General features: G+C 40.4%; 1 protein-coding gene across 1 annotated transcript in view; it reads right to left on the bottom strand.

Annotated features, from left to right (window-relative positions):
* Positions 1 to 18,744, bottom strand: part of RBM33 (RNA binding motif protein 33) — a 112,935-nt gene that overhangs the window by 69,746 nt on the left and 24,445 nt on the right. Inside the window, exons 8-10 of the mRNA XM_065883633.1 lie at positions 18,366 to 18,678; positions 14,313 to 14,429; positions 2,122 to 2,293 (exon numbers count right to left, since the gene is read on the bottom strand). Of these exons, the coding sequence (XP_065739705.1) occupies positions 2,122 to 2,293; positions 14,313 to 14,429; positions 18,366 to 18,678 (602 nt within the window). The remainder of the gene's footprint in view (positions 1 to 2,121; positions 2,294 to 14,312; positions 14,430 to 18,365; positions 18,679 to 18,744) is intronic.

The raw sequence follows: 18,744 nt of genomic DNA, 5'->3' as shown, positions 1-18,744 counted from the left end.
AGATACTCTGCCTCTAAGAACCCCAGGCCCTCTCTGCCCATATGTAAAGGGCCAACCTGCCCATCACTACCCACCTTCCACCCTCCTGTCTCAGGATGACATGACTATAGCAACTGAGAAATGCCCTAAAAAGAAAAAAAGGAAAAAAAAAAAAAAGATTCGACACAAATTCTTTTCAGTTAAGGAAGGACAAATGACCCTGAAAAGAATGAAATGAGGCAAAGATCCTGAAAAGAAAGAGATGCAGGAATGAAACAAGTACAAATTATGAACACAGGCAAGCAGGACATTTCAGAACGTGTCAGTGCTTGGGTCAAGGTAAAGTGAAAAGAGATGAGAAGACCGTAGCTGAGGACCAGGGGACGGGAGAAGCAAGGGCACTGAGGATGCGGGGAGGGTGATCCATGAAATGCACCAGGGCCCATAAGGAGCTGGCTGCAGAGAGGGAAGGCCACCATTCCTGATGGTGTCTGTGAAGTGATTTCACATCCTTAGAACGTGTAGCTATCCCAATTATTAAGCTTTGACACATATGTTCCCCAATTTATGTAACAAAGCCACAGGCCAGCTACACAGAAGCAGAAAAGGGATGATTCACCACCACCACCCGCCCCACATGCCACCCTCCTTCCCTAATAAGCCGCTGCCCATTGCCCTCTGGTGTTCAGCCAGGGGCGCCATCTTTCCTTCGTTCATCTTATCCTAGCCCAAGATTGAGATGTCTATCTATTCCAATAAACTTGTTCTGTAATGTTACCAATTACTCCTGCTGACGGATACGTTTGGTCTTTTCATCCCCGTTTTAAGACCTTTGATTCATCTCCTTTTACCCAAGCCCAACTTCTCAGCTCTGCTTTCTTAGAAACCTATGGTGTACTGGTTCAGACTAACCGGCAACTTTATACCATAACTTAAGAACAGTCTAGGGAAATCCTGGGCCAAAAGGTAGGAGGAGGAAACTGGAGGGAGAAGAAATGGAGAACACTAAGTCTCTAGGTCAACCTTTCCACAAACCTCACTCAGTAAAGGAACATGGTAAGACTGGCTCACTACTGTTAACTTTGGCATCTTGTGAGCTTAGTGCCCTGACAGAGAATTCCTATCTGCCACTTAAAGACACATGCTCAGGGTTTCGACTGAAAACGGTTACAAATAACACTTTTATGAAGTAATAAAGGTAGTAACTTATGGTTAGTTTCTTGACTTTTACTTTGACCAAGACCAGAGAACAAGAACAACCACCCTCTGCCCTTCCATCCTTCCACCCTCCTACCCTCCTCCTTGGAGTACGGGACAATATCCCAGTGGCTCTCAAAGTATGGGTCCCAGAGCAGCAGGAACGGCATTACCCGGGAACGCACCAGAAACGCAACTTCCCTGGGCCCCACCCTAAAGCTACCGAATCAGAACAGCTGAGAGTGCATCCAGAAATACGTGTTTTAACACGTCTTCTGGGTGATTCTGCCGCTCAAATGTGAGAACCACTTTATTCTTTGCAATGCTTTATTCTTTGCAATGGGCACTAGACAGAGCCACAGACGAGAGGGGGCGGGGGGTCAATACTGGAAAAGGCTCTGATTAGCAACAGCCTGCAGTAGGTCTGTAACAGGAGTGATGTTCAACTGACTGTGCTACAAACAAGTCATCTTGTCTCATTAAACACTGAGAGGAATGGCATACAGATGAACAGCAGCAAAAAGAGATGGTTATAATAACACTAAAAGGTACAAAATAAAAAGTCTGGCCCAGAATTAGCCCTGGCAACCTGGACAGTCTCGGGAAGGGTAAAATGACCCCGCACCACCCCACACCACCTTCCCAGAGCCAGCCAGGAACCGCACAGTATGCATGAGAGCAGCCACAGACTCCAAAAGAAAAACTATTTTTAAAAAAATCAAATATTTTATTCAAACATGTTTTAATCCAGAAGACAAGTCATGTTTATAGACTGACCTGTACAGCACCGTAACTCAGCTCTCACCTCACAACGACCATCCACCCTGTAAATGCCATGCATAATACTCTATAAAGGCAACTTTTTATCTGTTTCGTTAATCGTAACAGTACTATGGAGGAAGTTGAAATGGGAGTGAAGGATGGGAGACAGGCAAAAAACGTTACCCAAAGTTTCTGGAATGTTCCTTCTCTCTCTAGTTACATCTGAGAGCCTAATAATTGTTCCTTCTTTCCTTTCAGTTTTGAAACGTAATCGTCCAGATTCTTCATCATCATCCTCTTCTTCATCTGACTCCTCTTTCATGTCCTTCTGCAGCTCCAAAGTTTCCATGCCTCCCTACATTGCAGACATACAAAAAGCAAGAGGGAAAGTGAGTTCATATTCTTTTGAATTAAATATTGAATAATGGTTATGTATACACATATGTGTATGCACACATAAAAGCTCTTTATATTTAAGATGTAAAAATACTGTAAAATGTCCTATTTGTAAAGCCATGTGAAACATTAAACTGATCCCAGGAGACAAAATCTCAAACATTAAAAATTAACAATGTTAGAAAAAATTCAAATTCCTACTCCTGGTTAATAAACAAAGTCTTACACATTGTTACTACTTATACTTCTAAGAGAACAAACATGAATTCCAAAAATCCCTGCTGGCCTGGAGTCTAATTCAGAGCTAAACAAAGTTCAATATATTAATTAAATTAACACTAGTGTTCCATGAGCTTATTAGCATATAACCCACCCTGTAACTCACATTAGATGACAGCACACTCCTTCCCGTTAAACAGGCTCCACATTTCCTGTAATTCCTGACCCCATCTACTTTGACTTTCAATGCCAGGCAAGCGCTCCAAATCTGCTATTGGGTTGATCTGGTTTTTTTCAGCCTCCATAATCTTTCCTGTAACATTTCTCACCCCTTTCTACTTCGTTCCACTGCCTAGTGCTCGCTCACTACCGCCTCTGGCTCAGATTATTAACCATAAAACTATTTTTTTTCTTCATTCACATCACACTAAAACCAGTTTTTATCTTATATTTCATTACATCAGGATTCCTATAAAAATTCTGCCCAATCTGGTCCCAAACTAAAAGTAATTTCTTCATCAATTCTTTCTGTATAACTCATGTTCCTTTTGACACTAATCACTTTCACCTCATGTTACATCTTAGTGACCTACTGTTAGGTAATAAGGTAGGTACCTTCTGACCGTTAGGTTCACTTAGACTTCTGGTAAACTTGAAAAAAAAAAAAAAGACCCAGAAACTACTCCTTTAGTCTCATCATTCATAATTCCTACAGGTCCTTTACTCTTAACAGAAACAAATATGAACTACTTCATTAGAAAGTGTGCAAGAAAAAAAAAGATACAATCATTTTGGATTCTTTCCCCAACATTTTCCGTGTAAAAAATGCACACACTCATTGCTATAAACCCTAAAGTAGAGAATCAAATGCCTGAAAATAAAATAATGAATGTAGACTGTAACTTTTAGCCTAATGATTGCAAAAGCACTTTTCAGTATTCTGATACTCAGCATACTATAGAATTTTTTGTTTTTAATTTTAGTCCATTTCTTTTTTTTTTAATTTATTTTACTTATTTATTTTTGGCTGTGTTGGGTCTTTGTTGCTGCGCGTGGGATTTCTCTAGTTGCGGCGGGCGGGGGCTACTCTTGGTTGCGGTGCACAGGCTTCTCATTAGGGTGGCCTCTCTTGTTGTGGAGCACGGGCTCTAGGCGCGGGGGCTTCAGTAGTTGTGGCTTGCGGGCTCTAGAACACAGTTGTGGCGCACGGACTTAGTTGCTCTGTGGCACGTGGGATCTTCCTGGACCAGGGATCGAACCTGTGTCCCCTGCATGGGCAGGCAGATTCTTAACCACTGCACCACCAGGGAAGTCCATTATAGAATTTTTTTCATTAATTAATTAATTTATTTTTGGCTGCGCTGGGTCTTCGTGGCCGTGTGCAGGCTTTCTCTAGTTGCAGCAAGTGGGGGCTACTCTCTTTGTTGCAGTGCGCGGGCTTCTCATTGCAGTGGCTTCTCTTGTTGCCAAGCACAGGCTGTAGGCGCGTGGGCTTCAGGAGTTGCGGCACACGAGCTCAGTAGTTGTGGCACACGGGCTTAGTTGCTCTGCGGCATGTGGGATCTTCCCGGACCAGGGCTCAAACCCGTGTCCCCTGCAATGGCAGGCAGATTCTTAACCACTGCACCACCAGGGAAGCCCCTCCACTACAGAATTTTAAAGTACCAAAATGTTGGCATTTTGTTGGTTTAATACGATTACTTCTGTCTTACTGAATATCTGCAACCAAGAACGAGTGACGTGCGAGATGGACCCAGCTATGTTTGTGCTGCACTACATTCAAACTGAGCAAACGTCAACTCACTTACAAAACACTCTTCTCCACCGCCATTAATGCTCCAGAGCAGTGCTTCTCAAATTCAAGGTTTATACCGATCACTGGGAATCCTGCTAAGATGCAGATTCTGATTCCACAGGTCCAGGGTAGGGTCTGATATTCTGTATTTCCAAGAAGCTCCAAGTGAAGCCAACGTGCAGGTCCACAGAACACACTTTAAGTAGCAAGGCCACAGAGGAGGAAAGGAAATCACTACCAATAAAGCAAAGATTCTATTACAATAGTCATTTCACGTAAAAACCTACAGGAAAATGTTTACAGTTCTCTTTTGGATCACCGAAAACAGAAACAATAGTGAATGGATATACGAACTATGGTGCATCCAAACCATGGAATGCTCTTTCGGCCATAAAAAGGAATGAACTACTGATACAACAACTGGGATGCAATCACAAAGGCATCGTGCTGACTGAGAGAAGTCAAAAGGTTTATCACTCAAAAGGTGATGCTCTGCGACAATTCCACATATATGACACTCTCCAAGAAACAAAACTGCACTGGTTACCCGTGATTAGGAATGGAGGGAGGGCCTGACTACAAAAAGGATGGCACAAGGGAGCTTTTTGAGAGATGGAATGTCCTAGAATGCAAACTTCTGGTCCAAGTCGCAGGGTCCACTTCAGCTTTGAACTACATCAAGGATTATACAAGCCCTGAGCTAAAACTGAAACACTGCCTGGTCTCAGTTGCCTCAAGTGCAGGCCACCTGGCAACATTCACTAAGCTAGACTCACTCCTTCAGCCACTGGTCACTACCTCTTACTCTAAATACTGGGCATCTCCTTTGCCTATGTGCTTATAGAATTAACTAACTAACCTACCTGCCAAAATGCTGACTTTCTCTGCAGAGAGATACTTATGAATGGAATATTCATACATATTCACAATATTCCATTCACAACTAAAATTCCACTGAAGGGTGGTGCTGGATAACAATATAATAATTTAATTAGCCTAAGATTATATTTTGTAAGAATTTAAATACGTATGTAAATCTCTGATTTCATTATAGACACTGCCAGAAATATTTGGAGGTTTGATCTTTAGCTATTTAATTATCCTGAAAACCTGAAACATGTAGTTGTAATGCTTAACAGAGGGTGCATATGAAAACCATCATGAAAGTTCTTTAAAAATAGCCAAGTCCACTAAAGTCTTATCATATATACTGGGTGGGCCAAAAAGTTCGTTTGGTTTTTCCTGTAAGGTGGCTCCAGGAGCACGTAGTTGTCTCTAACTTCATTCAAAACAATTTTGTTAGACTGTATTGTGACAGCTGTCATATCAGCATGCATAAAAAAAAAAAAAGTATCAAAACTGTTGAATTTTTGTGTAGCCATTTTAATACTGAAGATGGAAGACAAAAAGCAACATTTTTGGCATATTATGCTTTATTATTTCAAGAAAGGCAGAAACGCAACTGAAATGCAAAACATGATTTGTGCAGTTGTGCAGTGTATGGAGAAGGTGCTGTGACTGATCGAACGTGTCAAAAGTGGTTTGCGAAGTTTCGTGCTGGAGATTTCTCCGTTGACCATGCTCCAGGGTCGGGTAGCCCAGATGAAGTTGACAGCGATCAAATCAAGACATTAATTGAGAACAATCAATGTTATACCAAGTGGGAGACAGCCGACATACTCAAAATATCCAAACGAGTGCTGAAAATCATTTGCACCAGCTTGGTTAAGTTAAGCAAAAAAACCTTCCTGACCTATTTCTGCATGCAATTCTCTACTTAACTGCAGTGAAAACGTTCCGTTTTAAAACAAATTGTGACGGGCGACGAATAGTGGATACTGTACAATAATGTGGAATGGAAGAAATCGCAGGGCAAGCGAAATGAACCACCACCAACCACGCCAAGGCCAGTCTTCATCCAGAGAAGGTGACGTTGTGTATATGGTGGGATTGGAATGGAGTCCTCCATTATGAGTTCCTTCCGGAAAACCAAACAATTAATTCCAACAAGTACTGCTCCCAATTAGACCAACCGAAAGCAGCACTTGACGAAAAGCATCTGGAATTAGTCAACAGAAAGCACATAATCTTCCATCAGGGTAACACAAGACCGCAGGTTTCTTTGATGACCAGGCAAAAACTGTTAACAGCTTGGCTGGGAAGTTCTAATTCATCTGTCGTATTCACCAGACATTGCATCTTCAGATTTCCATTTACAAACTTCTCTTAATGGAAAACATTTCAATTCCCTGGAAGACTGTAAAGGGCACCTGGTACAGTTATTTGCAGTTCTTGGCAGAAGGTAGTGGAACAAAAGGGTGAATGTGCTGTTCAATAAAGTTCTTGATGAACATGAAAAATGTGTCTTTTATTTTTACTTTAAAAACTGAAGGAACTCTTTGGCCAACCCAATAGAAAACAACTATAGAGAACACTGCTTTAAAAAACTTCCCAAAAGTTTTTAGTGCTTACAAAATATTTGACAGAGGATACTTCTTTACTATATCATGAAATACAAAAAGTATCTATTTCTACCAACAGTTAAAATTTACAAGCTGGAAAGACTGAGCAATTAAATTGTGCAAAAATTACAAGAGAAGAAAATTACAGACCAACCTCCTTCGTGAATACAGACACAAAAGTCCTTAAGAAAATAAAAGCACATGGAATCCAGCAAAAAATAAAAGGAAAATTTGTCACCACCAAGTGAAGTTTAGCCGGAAGCATAAGGTTGATTTAACATTCAAAAATCAATTTAACAAATCTTACTTTGAGAAGAATTCCAAATATATGTACATACTCTCCCCTCCTCCAGGAGTGGACCTTAAGTCCCTCCTCTCCCTCGCCTTGGGTGCAGACTAGACTTAGTTACTTGCTTCCAAAGAAGAGAGCACAGAAAGTGAAAGATAGTAACTTTACAGAATTACTATCTTTAACTGGCAAAGGCCACATCACCACATAATCAAGGCTGACATTGCCAGGGAGGTCCTGTACCCAGTGGTATGATGGAATGAGGACACCTAACCTCCATGGTATTCTTTCCAAAAACCCATAACCCCAGTATAATCATGAGAAAAACATCAGACGAGCCCAGGTTGGGAGACATTCCACAGGACACCTGGCCAGTACTCTTTAGACTGTCAAGGTCGTGAAACTCAAGGAAAGACCAACAAACTATTACAGACCAGAGGAGACAAGACAACAATGTGGTGCCCTGGACTGGATCCCAAAATAGAAAGAGGACATTAATGGAAAAACCTGCAAAATGGAAATTAATTTGGGAATATAGTTAATAGTTTTTAAAGCCAATTTAATTCACATTAATAAAACGGGGGATAAAAGTCACAAGAATATCTCAACAGATGCAGAAAAAGCATTGACAAAATTCAACACTCACTTCTGATTTAAAAAAAAAAAATCTCAGCAAACTAGACATAGAAAAGAACTTCAATTTGACTGAAAAACCTCCAAGTAGCTTATATTACTTACTTGATGAAATATTGAATATTTTACACCTACTATGAAGAACAAGGCAAAAACCAGTGCCCTCAATGTTTCTATTCTACATAGCGCTGGAGATCGCAGCAAAAGAAAGAAAGAAAAAAACTAGTAGAAAGAAATAAACTGTGTTTATCAACAGGCAACATGGTTATTACGATGTTAGTTTTCCCCCAATATGATCTAAAGATACAATGTAATTTTCATAAAAACCCCAACCGGATTTTTAATAGATATTGACAAGTGAATTACAGAATTTATATGCAAAATTCAAAGGACTGAGAATAGCCAAAACAATCTTGAAAAGGGAACAAAACTGGTGAATTACACTTCCTGATTTCATGCCACAGTAATCAAGATAGTGTAGTATTGGCAATAGAACAAAAAAGAGATTCCAGAAAGAGGCCTAAACTTAAGTGGTCAATTGATTCTCAACATAAGCACTAAGGCAACTCAATGGGAAAGCCTTTACAACGAATAATGGTACAAAAACTAGATAAACTAATGGGAGAACTGAGACTCTCATACATGACTGGTGGGAGTATAAATGGTACAAACACTTTGGAAAATCATTCGGCTGTTTCTTATAGCATTAAACACACTGCTACCCTGTCTCAGTAATTCCACTCCTAGTTAATGCCAAGGGAAACGAAAAACTACATTCACAAAACGATGTGTAAAATAAGCTTTGAGTTATTCATAATAACAAAAACAAAACTGGAAACAACCCAAATATCTATTATCAGGAGAACACAAATAAGGTATATCCATAAAATGGAATGAACTGTTGACTACTGACATACACAACCACTTGGATGAAACTCAAAAACATTACGGTGAGCAAAAGTAGCTAGACACACAGCATTACATCATCACAAACTGACTGCATAAATGTATGATTACATTTACATGAAGTTCTAGACTAGGAAAGACTAATTTAAGTCAACAGAACTAAGAACACGGCTTGCCTCTGAGAGGAGTCAGGACAGACTAGAAAGAAACAAGGGGGAATTTTCTGGGGTGATGAACTGTTTCTCACCAACAGAAGGATAGTAACTGGGATGTATCAAAACACTGAACCTCAGATCTATGCCTATCACTGAATGTAAATGTTATCACAATTTTAAAAGTTTCAAATTTAACTAGTGCAAAGATATTTTTAAACTTCTCACTCGTTCCTCTGTACAAGCCAAAACCTTTTTAACCATGTCTGAAGACAAGAGCGCCACTGACACTGAAGTGGCTGTGCAAGCAGGAAGGCCTGGGGGCTAGTCTTCATAATGGGGTCTTTCTCATTTGTTTCGAGTACAGTGATTCCTCTGTATTGACCAAGGAAGAACATTAGTTAAATAAAAGGAGCCACTGAAAATAGACCTTTCAACTGAAATTACCTTTTAGTTCCATAATTCAGATTCTAATGTGTACTTAAACATAACTCCTAGAAAGAAGTCATCTGAAAAACTGCAACATGCCTTCCACCTCCGTCTTAAGCAACCCAGAGCCGTGAGCGCTGCAACGCAAGGTGGAGTGCAAAGGTTTGGTTCATCAACACGCTGCAGACAGTTAATTTAAGAAAATGGGTCAAAAAACTAGGAAGACACCAAAACACAGGTGTATGCGGCAAAATAAAACTGCTGCTCTTCCCTGAGGACTATATATTCATACTACTAAAAAGGATGGAAGGACAGCCCTCCAAAAGCAAAGCCTACCAAAAGGTACTGAAATAATACCTCCCAGCACCCACAACAGTACCGTGCATACAAGTTCTCAATAATGATCTCTTCGACTGACATTCAGCGATTCCACTATGAGGAAGAAAACAAGCCCAAGACATCTGTTGCCAGGAGAAAAGACCAGCACAACACCTGCCTCCAAGAAGGACTATTAAGTCCTGAGAGCAAAGAGCAATACAAAGAATTTTCAGTCAGTACAAAAACAAGCAACAAAAACAAGGTAATAAACAAACCAACAATCAAGGACAAAGGATAAGGAAAATGTGTGAGTGACTTTTTAAAAATATTTTTAAATACTATATATAAAATTAAATTATGGAACATACAGCTTAAAAGAAAAGGCAGATAATATACCTCTTAACAGATGGTATAAACTATGTAATCTGGATGAGAGTTTACTTTCTCCTCTATAAAAAGAGTCACATAGAAAACAAGCATTAAGATGTTTCAAGTGAGTTAGCAGCAACTAGAAATCACAGGAGTTAAACAAACGCATTCTACTTCTTTCCCCTCCAAATCACCAAGGGTCAAATTTTAACCTCTCTGTATTTCCCTGTTCACAAAAGTTATTTTATTCGTGGCAAAAACATTTTAAAATATTTGACACAGAGAGTATAAAATAATCCCACCATCCAGAGGTGATCACTATCACCATTTGTCTTTATCCATCCAGACACGTGTTTGAGAGTCACACACACACACATTTAAACATGCAAAGCTATGGAGGAACCTAAGGGGAGGAAATCTGTTAGCCTGCTCTTTTCACTTAACGCATCACGAGCCTCTTTCCATGTCCAATAGAGCAAGGGCATCCTTTGGCAACCTGCAGTCCCCTGACCATCATTTATTCAACCTTTTAGAAAAATCTATTTACATTGGTTCCACTCATTTTCAACGCTGCAAGCAAATACCCACTTCATGTATCCTTGAACAACACATCTTAGATTAACTCTTGGATAACTTCATCAAAGTGGAATTATTGAGCCAAAGGACTTTCAGGCTTTTGATACTGTCACGAACAGTGTAGGGTCTGCAATTTTACTCTTCTTGCAAGTTAATAAGGTAGCCTGCCACTGTTTCATGGAGGCTGTGAGAAGGCACGAGACTCTCAGCCACAGACTAGGACAATTTATTACTCTTAACAACTGCAGTAGCATTTGGGTCCAGCTCCCTAAGCCCCAATTCCCATTGGGCCATCTGACAAAGAGGGCCAGGTGACCCTGTGCAAAGGTAGCTGTATTACAGGAGGGGCACTGAGTTTAGGGAACTGTTATAATGAGCAGAAGGCATGGCTGCCCCCTACTCCAGAGAAAGATACGTCTTTCCTAGATGCTGCTACAAAAACATCCTTGAAAAGACTGTCGGGAACAAAGGAGGTGCTTTGCTCCCCCAAACATGCAGAGACATGACAGAATTGTGGAAAATTCTTCTGGCAGTCAATATTTCCAAAATAATCCCCCCAACAGAATAAAAAATACCTGACCAATAATTTTGATTTTTGCCAATATTAAGACAGGTTAGAATTCTCAACTGTTATAATTTTTATTTTATTGAATATATTTTATATACTTAGTGATCATTTGCTTATGTTATTTTTGGATTACTTTCTCACATTATTTGCCCTTCTTTCTACAGGAGTGCTCATCTGTATATACGGAACATACTGATATATTAACTCTTCCATACCGAACATATTAACTTTACTACATATACTAATTCTTAGGCTCATGTGTAAATATTTCCTCATATTGTCTAAACTTGTCTATAGTGTTTTGGGGTATTTCTCTATGACTTTCTAAACTTGTTTATAGTGTTTTGGGGTACTTCTGTATGATCAAATCATTCTTTTCCTTTACGGCTTAAAAAGGCCCAATACCAAGAGTAGCAGAGTAGTGAAACCAAGACAGCTTGGTACTCATTTTTACTCATTCTCTATCATGTCCTTAATCATGAAACTCCCAGCTTTAACTGAATATGCTGTCACCTAATAAAACACTATATTCACCAGTCTCCTTTGCTGTGAGGTACAGCCACGTAACTAAGACGTAACTCATGAGATGTTTACACAGTGTTGTTTGAGAACTCTGGGACATGTCTTCAAAGGGTGGGCATGGTCTCATTCAGTCTTCCTGCAATCCACTGCTTGGATGTGGACCATGGTAAGACCAGCAGCCCTGGAGTTGTACCATGGAAATCTGGAAGAAGCCTGGGTACCTGATTACCTTGTGAGGCCAATACCAGATCTGAAATGCCTTCTGAAATTTTTTGACATCATGAGAAATAAACTTGTACTATTTGGTGAGTTTTCTGTTTTGCAGGTAAGCCTAAGGCTAACACACCATTATTAAAACATTTTCTTCTAATACATGTAAAGTTTGGTGTGAATTAATCTGAGATCAATACTGGCATAAGGTACAAGAAAGGGATCTAACTTTTCCCCCGATGATTAAGCCTTCCCAAGTATGTCTGAGATATTGTTATATTAACTCATACATGTTATGAGTTCATTTACTTGAGGGCTGGGTCTGATCGTTCATGTTCCTCCAAAGATAACTCTCCCCCTCAGTCTCTGTTCAGAAGGCACTGAAAACGGAAGGTAAGATCACCATTTTTAATCATAATCCACTTTTGCTTCAATATTTCAATGAATACAGTTCAGGAACCAAAGTCGGAAACATCTGGATCTACAAGTCATACCTTATCAGTGTCCGAAGGCACCCAAGCAACAGCATAACACCTACCAGCATTCTTATTCTTTAACTGCTTTACAATAAAATAGTTTATATCTCCAGAGATCATTTAAAGCTTAAAATCTACAAAACCTTTTCTCACTCTAAAATATGCTACAAACACAATACATTATCCGAGTAAGGAGAAGTATTACCTAAAAGGCTGAAAGAATAAATTACTGGGCGGAAAAAAAACACAATGGAATTAATTTTCCAACTACAAAATACTACAAACTAATGAAGAGGAAATGAACTAATTAATGGGCGCTGGATTCCCAGGTTTCCCTTTCAACTACTCACCCCCAGAATGACCTCCACAGCCACTTCCGTCTGTCCCCGCCAACGCCTTAACAGCTTCTTAGATTTCTCCCTCAGAGATCTTTTGCCAAAACACCCTTTCACAGGTCTGACCTAATCTAGGCTCATACTGGCTTTGCACTGGGCGGAACATGGTGCTAAACACGACCCGCTTAAATCTGGTCTCCCTGAACCTCGGTTCGGTGGCTCATCACTCAGAACAGAGCAGTCACCAGTAGGAGAACCATTTCTTACTTAACATCTTCTTTAGCTTTGTCTTGGTTCCTTGGGCTGAATATATTTGCCTACAATTGAAGAATCTGGGAAAAGGGAGCGTTCTACTATTCTACCTTTTCTCTAAGTTTCAAATTATTTCAAATAGCAAGAGAGACAGAGAGAAAGCACAAAAAGAGAAGTCAAATTTAGCTCGTTGGGGAAAAGCAAGGGTGTCCCAGAAAGTGTCTGTACGTGATCATATACTCTGTCGTAGCATTTTATTAGGGAACAGATAAGGGCAAATGTTTTGTATACTGAGTTTCTAAAGCACTGGTGTAAGACCTAAAGGAAATGACCTAAGCCAGTGAAATACCACTTTTCATGATCTCTTGGGAAAAAGAGGGAAAAAAGTATTAAGGAAAATAACTGAGAAAAAACATTATTAAGGAAAAAAAAAATTTTAACCCACAAGTTCTAAGACTATAGAATGATTTTGTGGCTCACATGCTTGACCCATGGGACAAGTTCTAAGGTTGGAAAACAGAAACTATAAGCCTCCGTCTCAGAGCACACCTCTATTCATCCAATGACATCTATTTTTCCAGACCTACTTCACAGGCTACCTCTTCCATAAAGCCTCAACACATCCCACCCCGGTTCCCCAATCCATCCTCAAGACACACACCCGACCAGAGAGGCCCCCTGTGTGAGCTGCTAAAGCATATACCTGAGCCTCTCTTCCAGGAGGTTTACTTCTATGTTTACATCACTGGAATTTGCCGACGTCTTCTCTCCCTTTTATGAGGCTGCAATTACCTTGAGCACAAGAACCAAGCTTCTCAATCATCCTTATTTCTTCAATACCTAACACAGCACCTAAATCCAGGGAACTCTGCAGTATTTTTTGAATAATGGTCAAAATTAACTAACGTTAACTAATTTGAAATAATTACAGCACTCCTTTCAAAGCACTAACATATACTGCGCATTTCAAAACATTTCTACCCACACTCCCATAAAACATTCTTAGGGGCTTCCCTGGTGGCGCACTGGCTGAGAGTCCGCCTGCCGATGCAGGGGACACGGGTTCGTGCCCCGGTCTGGGAGGATCCCACATGCCGCGGAGTTGCTGGGCCCGTGAGCCATGGCCGCTGAGCCTGTGCGTTCGGAGCCTGTGCTCTGCAGCAGGAGAGGCCACAGCAGTGAGAGGCCCGCGTACCGCAAAAACAAACAAACAAACAAACAAAAAAACATTCTTAACACTCAAAGGGCAAACAGCTATCTGGAAGCCACAGCTAACCAGAACTCACTGTCCAAAGATTCTAGAGAGCTCAGGGTTTTGTTTTTGTTCTTTTTTTTAAACTACACTCATACTTCAAAGAAGAGATGTATCAACTTTTCGCTAATATTAAAAAGATGCTCATTTTCAATCTGGAAGAAAAAAAAAACTCCAGCAAACTTTTGGACTCTTTTTAAAAGATGAACAAATACCTCTTCAGTTTCAGGAGCAACCTGGGAATCAGTAATCTCATCTAATTCCTCTTCAGCAACACAGTCTTCCTGCTCTTTCATCCCTTGTTGCCCACAAGCCTGCAAGTATTCTTCATCCTAACAGCCATTAAAGAGAAAGTAAGTTTTTCTCATATAGCTTTGGGGTTTTCAAGCACTTTTCACCTTCATGACTCATGCTTAGTTATGTTAGCAAATTTTACTATGGCAATTATCAGACTGAGCAGAAAAGCACTAAGCACAAAACCAGAATGGGGCCTCCCCTGAGTGTTCATGGGAGCAAGAGAGCAGTATGCCAACCCAATCGTTGCAGGGAGTGATACGGACCCTGCTTCAACCTCCAAGGGCCCTGACAAGTAGCTCTTCTTCAAATCCAACACTAAGGAAATATAATCTTAAAAAGAAAGTGTGTATGTGCTTGCACAGAGCAGCTCAGCAGCAGTACGGGGGCTGGAATCATGCCCAATTCAAACCATTTTTATAGCAACAGAAGACAACAAAAGTATGAGCAATTCAATTCAACTCAGGAGCTGTATTAAAATTACATGTTAGGGCTTCCCTGGTGGCGCAGTGGTTGAGAGTCCGCCTGCCGATGCAGGGGACACGGGTTCGCGCCCCGGTCTGAGAAGATCCCACATGCCTTGGAGAGGCTGGGCCCGAGAACCATGGCCGCTGAGCCTGCGCATCCAGAGCCTGTGCTCCGCAACGGGAGAGGCCACAACAGTAAGAGGCCCACATACCGCAAAAAAAAAAAAAAAAAAAATTACATGTTAGAATTAGTTTCTCCATCAGCCGCTCCCTTGAATCAGAAGGATGCTTCCAGGTTTGCATGAAATGTAAGGGCATGGCAGCAGGCAGGCATCTCTTGAGGGCATAGGGAAGGAAGCAGGCAAGCTGCCTAGAAACAACAACTGCAAGGAAAGAAGGGCTCCTACAGGTATCACTACAAGTAACAAGATCTGATTCACTCCAGGGGAGCTGAACTCCCCAGTGCCCCTGGCCACCAGCTCAAGTGAACAATAGGCAGGAAGGAAGAGCGGACCAGCTGCGGGACCTGCACAGCCCTACTGCACAGAATCCAACAGTCTCTCTACAAAGAACAGCAGCTGTACCCAAGGTGACAGACCACCTTAGTCCCCACAACCGTCTCGCAAGACTGTCCAAACACACTGCATTTTACTTCCCCAAAGAAACTGTTACCATCCTACCTAAAAGAGCAACTATCACTACCCATGATTCACTGAGAGCAGAACTGTCGGATTTCAAATAAGGCCATACGATGCTAATCAAAATTGTCAGCCAACATACAATGGAGAATAGTCTACACCACTGAACTCTCACTGGGAAACAAAAATCTGCTGTCCATTACATAAATTACCAATCTGAAATTGTTTTTACAGAACAATGTCTTATGAAATCTCAATCTATATTAACTTTAAAGGCACTAAGTAAATCTGGTTGTGCTCAAAAGTATAAATAATCTGACAGTGTTCTCATATTCTGTTGAATAATAAATAATATACATCTCTTCCTAATACAAGAATACAAGTTTTTACATCAAATCCCAATTCACTCTCAAGATTAGGACAGGAAAATTCAAAAAAAATTTTTTTGAGTATGAAAGGAAAGAACACCACAATTTACTACCAACTTTTTATGGGAAAATGCAGTTTCTTCATATGTAAGATTGTCCCTTCCAATTGTAAAATTCTGCGATTTTACGATTCCACTCCCAGTTATACACAAAATTCCTCCCTGTGACGTTACATGTGAGCTCAAATAGACAGAACATACTCGTGATGAGTACAGAGTTAATTCTAGCTTTAGAGTATGAGTTAACAAGTCCCAACTAGGACATGAACCACAGTTAAATAAACCATTTAATAAACTAAAATACCACTGGGATACACAGGACTGCAATCTACTCATATGTTCGCTACTCTAATAATGAATAATTAATTAATCTGTGCACCAGTGACAGCCTAAGACAGTAAGAGGCCCGCACTGCAGAGCTGGAGAAAAGTATTTCACAGCTTAAGTCCATTTTTCTCTTCCCATGCAAAGAAGAGGCAGTGCCAGATTCTACCACTGTGATGTCTATAAAGAAACCAATAATCTTAAAGAAACCGGAAAGAAAGGAAAGAATGAGTGTGGCTGTAAAGCCGGATATACTGAGGTGAGCTGACACTGCTCACAGACATTTAACTTCGCCTTGTACCTTTAAACTTCACAACTCTCTGTGAAAATATCTGGACACGTTCAGTTAAGTAAATTTATTTACTTTAAGGTTTTTTTTTAATTCTGAAAAGATTTATTTTAATGCGGAGAAGTACTGTGAGTATAATGAATTTGCATTTTTGTCTTTTCAATACGCGAATCTTAGGCACAAGATGCTGGATAGTTAAGTTGGATTTTATACAACAAGGGGCCTAAATGTAACCTCAAGTTCGGAAAATAAGAGAGGGAAAGTCCTCACTTACTAAAAATTCTCTTTACAACAAACTCTGCAAGAACACCAAAGTGAGAGATACCTCTTATGTGACCATGTATAAGTGCTATCAAGCACTTTCCACACTGTGATTTGTTCCACTAAAGTCTAAGTTCACAGAAGGCAGGGGCCACGCTTTATGCTTCATATTTCAGCAATACTTACGTCCCCACTGCTTGGACACTGGTAAAGATCTGTTGAGCTTTTGAATTTACAAGGGATGTGACTGACTGACCATCTTATTTTAGGGATGAGCAGTAGAAATACTAAAACGCTCTAACCAGGGAATAATGGGGCACATTTTTTAAAGACCTTGGCTTAATTTTTAAGAATCATTTTAATTTACAGTGTCTCACTTTAACACAGTATATGGACACACCAGTAAACCAGAGAGCACCTGTCCACACTACTGAAGGATTTATTACCAAAAGAAACCATTACAGAGTTATCGAAAAAACAAGGACCCATGATGCCTTTTACAGGATTCTGTTTACCAAACCTAGAAATATTTTTTCATTACTATATCTACTAAAGAGAAAGCATTCAAAAAGAATAAATCTTAAAAATAACACTGCGATACATAAACGCAACTGTGTTTGGAACTAAATATTCTAAGGCTCCACGTAAACGATTAGTGTCTTTCAAAACTACACACACACACACACACACACACACATTTTTTCTCAAATGAAAAATTACCTACTCTGAATGGAAACATTAAGAGATAAAGGCAGAACTCTAGCCCTAATGCTGCATGCCTCCACCCCATTCCAGCAGCCCCACTCACACTGTACCTTGGGGGAGACCAGCACCCTGAAAACCCTAAGATTCTACTGCACCTATGGAGGTCATGCCCTTCCAACATAAATTTCTTTTAATGCTTATTTCAAAAACAAATCTTTTTAATGATAAATCATGAAGACAGATGAGCAATCTTTCACTAATACCTTTTTCTTTCTTGACAGTTCAACCTAAAAAAAAAAAAAAGCTACCAACCAAAACCACCTTTCTGAAATAAAAATCAGTGCAATCTTTGCTTCCTGATTACAGATAACAAATTCTGTGTGACATTTCCTAAACTAACCTCCAATCTCTTTATTCATGTTTAGACAGTTCTCAGTTACAAAAAAGGATGAATGAACAGGACATCAATCACTCTGGAATATTAGCACCTTAAAGATGTCTTTAGCAGGTCAATAATCTTTTCACCTTAGAAGGACTTTATCAGATCTTGTCTAAAGCCTGGATAAAAGCCCTGCATTAAGTACTTCTAACAATTGACAGTGTATCTCCACCACACAAAGCTGTTTTCTTCCTCAAGGTCACGATTCTGTGCAGCCTTCCAGGATGACAAAGGAGCATTACCTCCAGCCAAACAAGCTGTCAACACAAACTTTGTCAGAGCGCAGATAAAGAAACTGGCAGACAGTGATAATAAGGTCTAATTTCCCGCCCTCCCAGGGGAGGGAAACAGATTTCAAATCAGTCTAGAAACCTGTACCCAGGCAGCCATGCTCTCTTCGGCCATACAAAGGAGAAAGACTCACTGTGAACTCATCTAAGGGCTCGTTGATCTCGATGTCTAACACCTCGTCGCTGTACAGCGGCTCCTCCTCCGGCTCCCCCGCGTACTCGATGTGGTCTTCTGCCAGCTCAGCACCGTGGCCTTCATACTGTCCTTCTTCCTGGTACTCAGGAGCATACAGTTCAGATCCATCGGACTTGTGATAAACGAGTTCATCCTCTCCTTGTTCATACTCGGATTCCTGTTCTCCAGACTGGTCATTAGTGTTGTCAGACAGTTCAAACGATGTGACCATGCCAGATGTGGTATTCAGACTAATTGTGACACCCTGAGAACTAGAGGCGACAAAAATACAAAGAAAGGCAGGCAACTGGAGTGAAGCTCAAAACTAAATCACTGCA

Source organism: Phocoena phocoena, chromosome 9 (assembly GCF_963924675.1).
Source record: "Phocoena phocoena chromosome 9, mPhoPho1.1, whole genome shotgun sequence".
Lineage (NCBI taxonomy): Eukaryota > Metazoa > Chordata > Mammalia > Artiodactyla > Phocoenidae > Phocoena > Phocoena phocoena.
The sequence above is the reverse complement of the archived record's forward strand: the minus strand, read 5'-3'. Positions and strand labels throughout refer to the sequence as shown.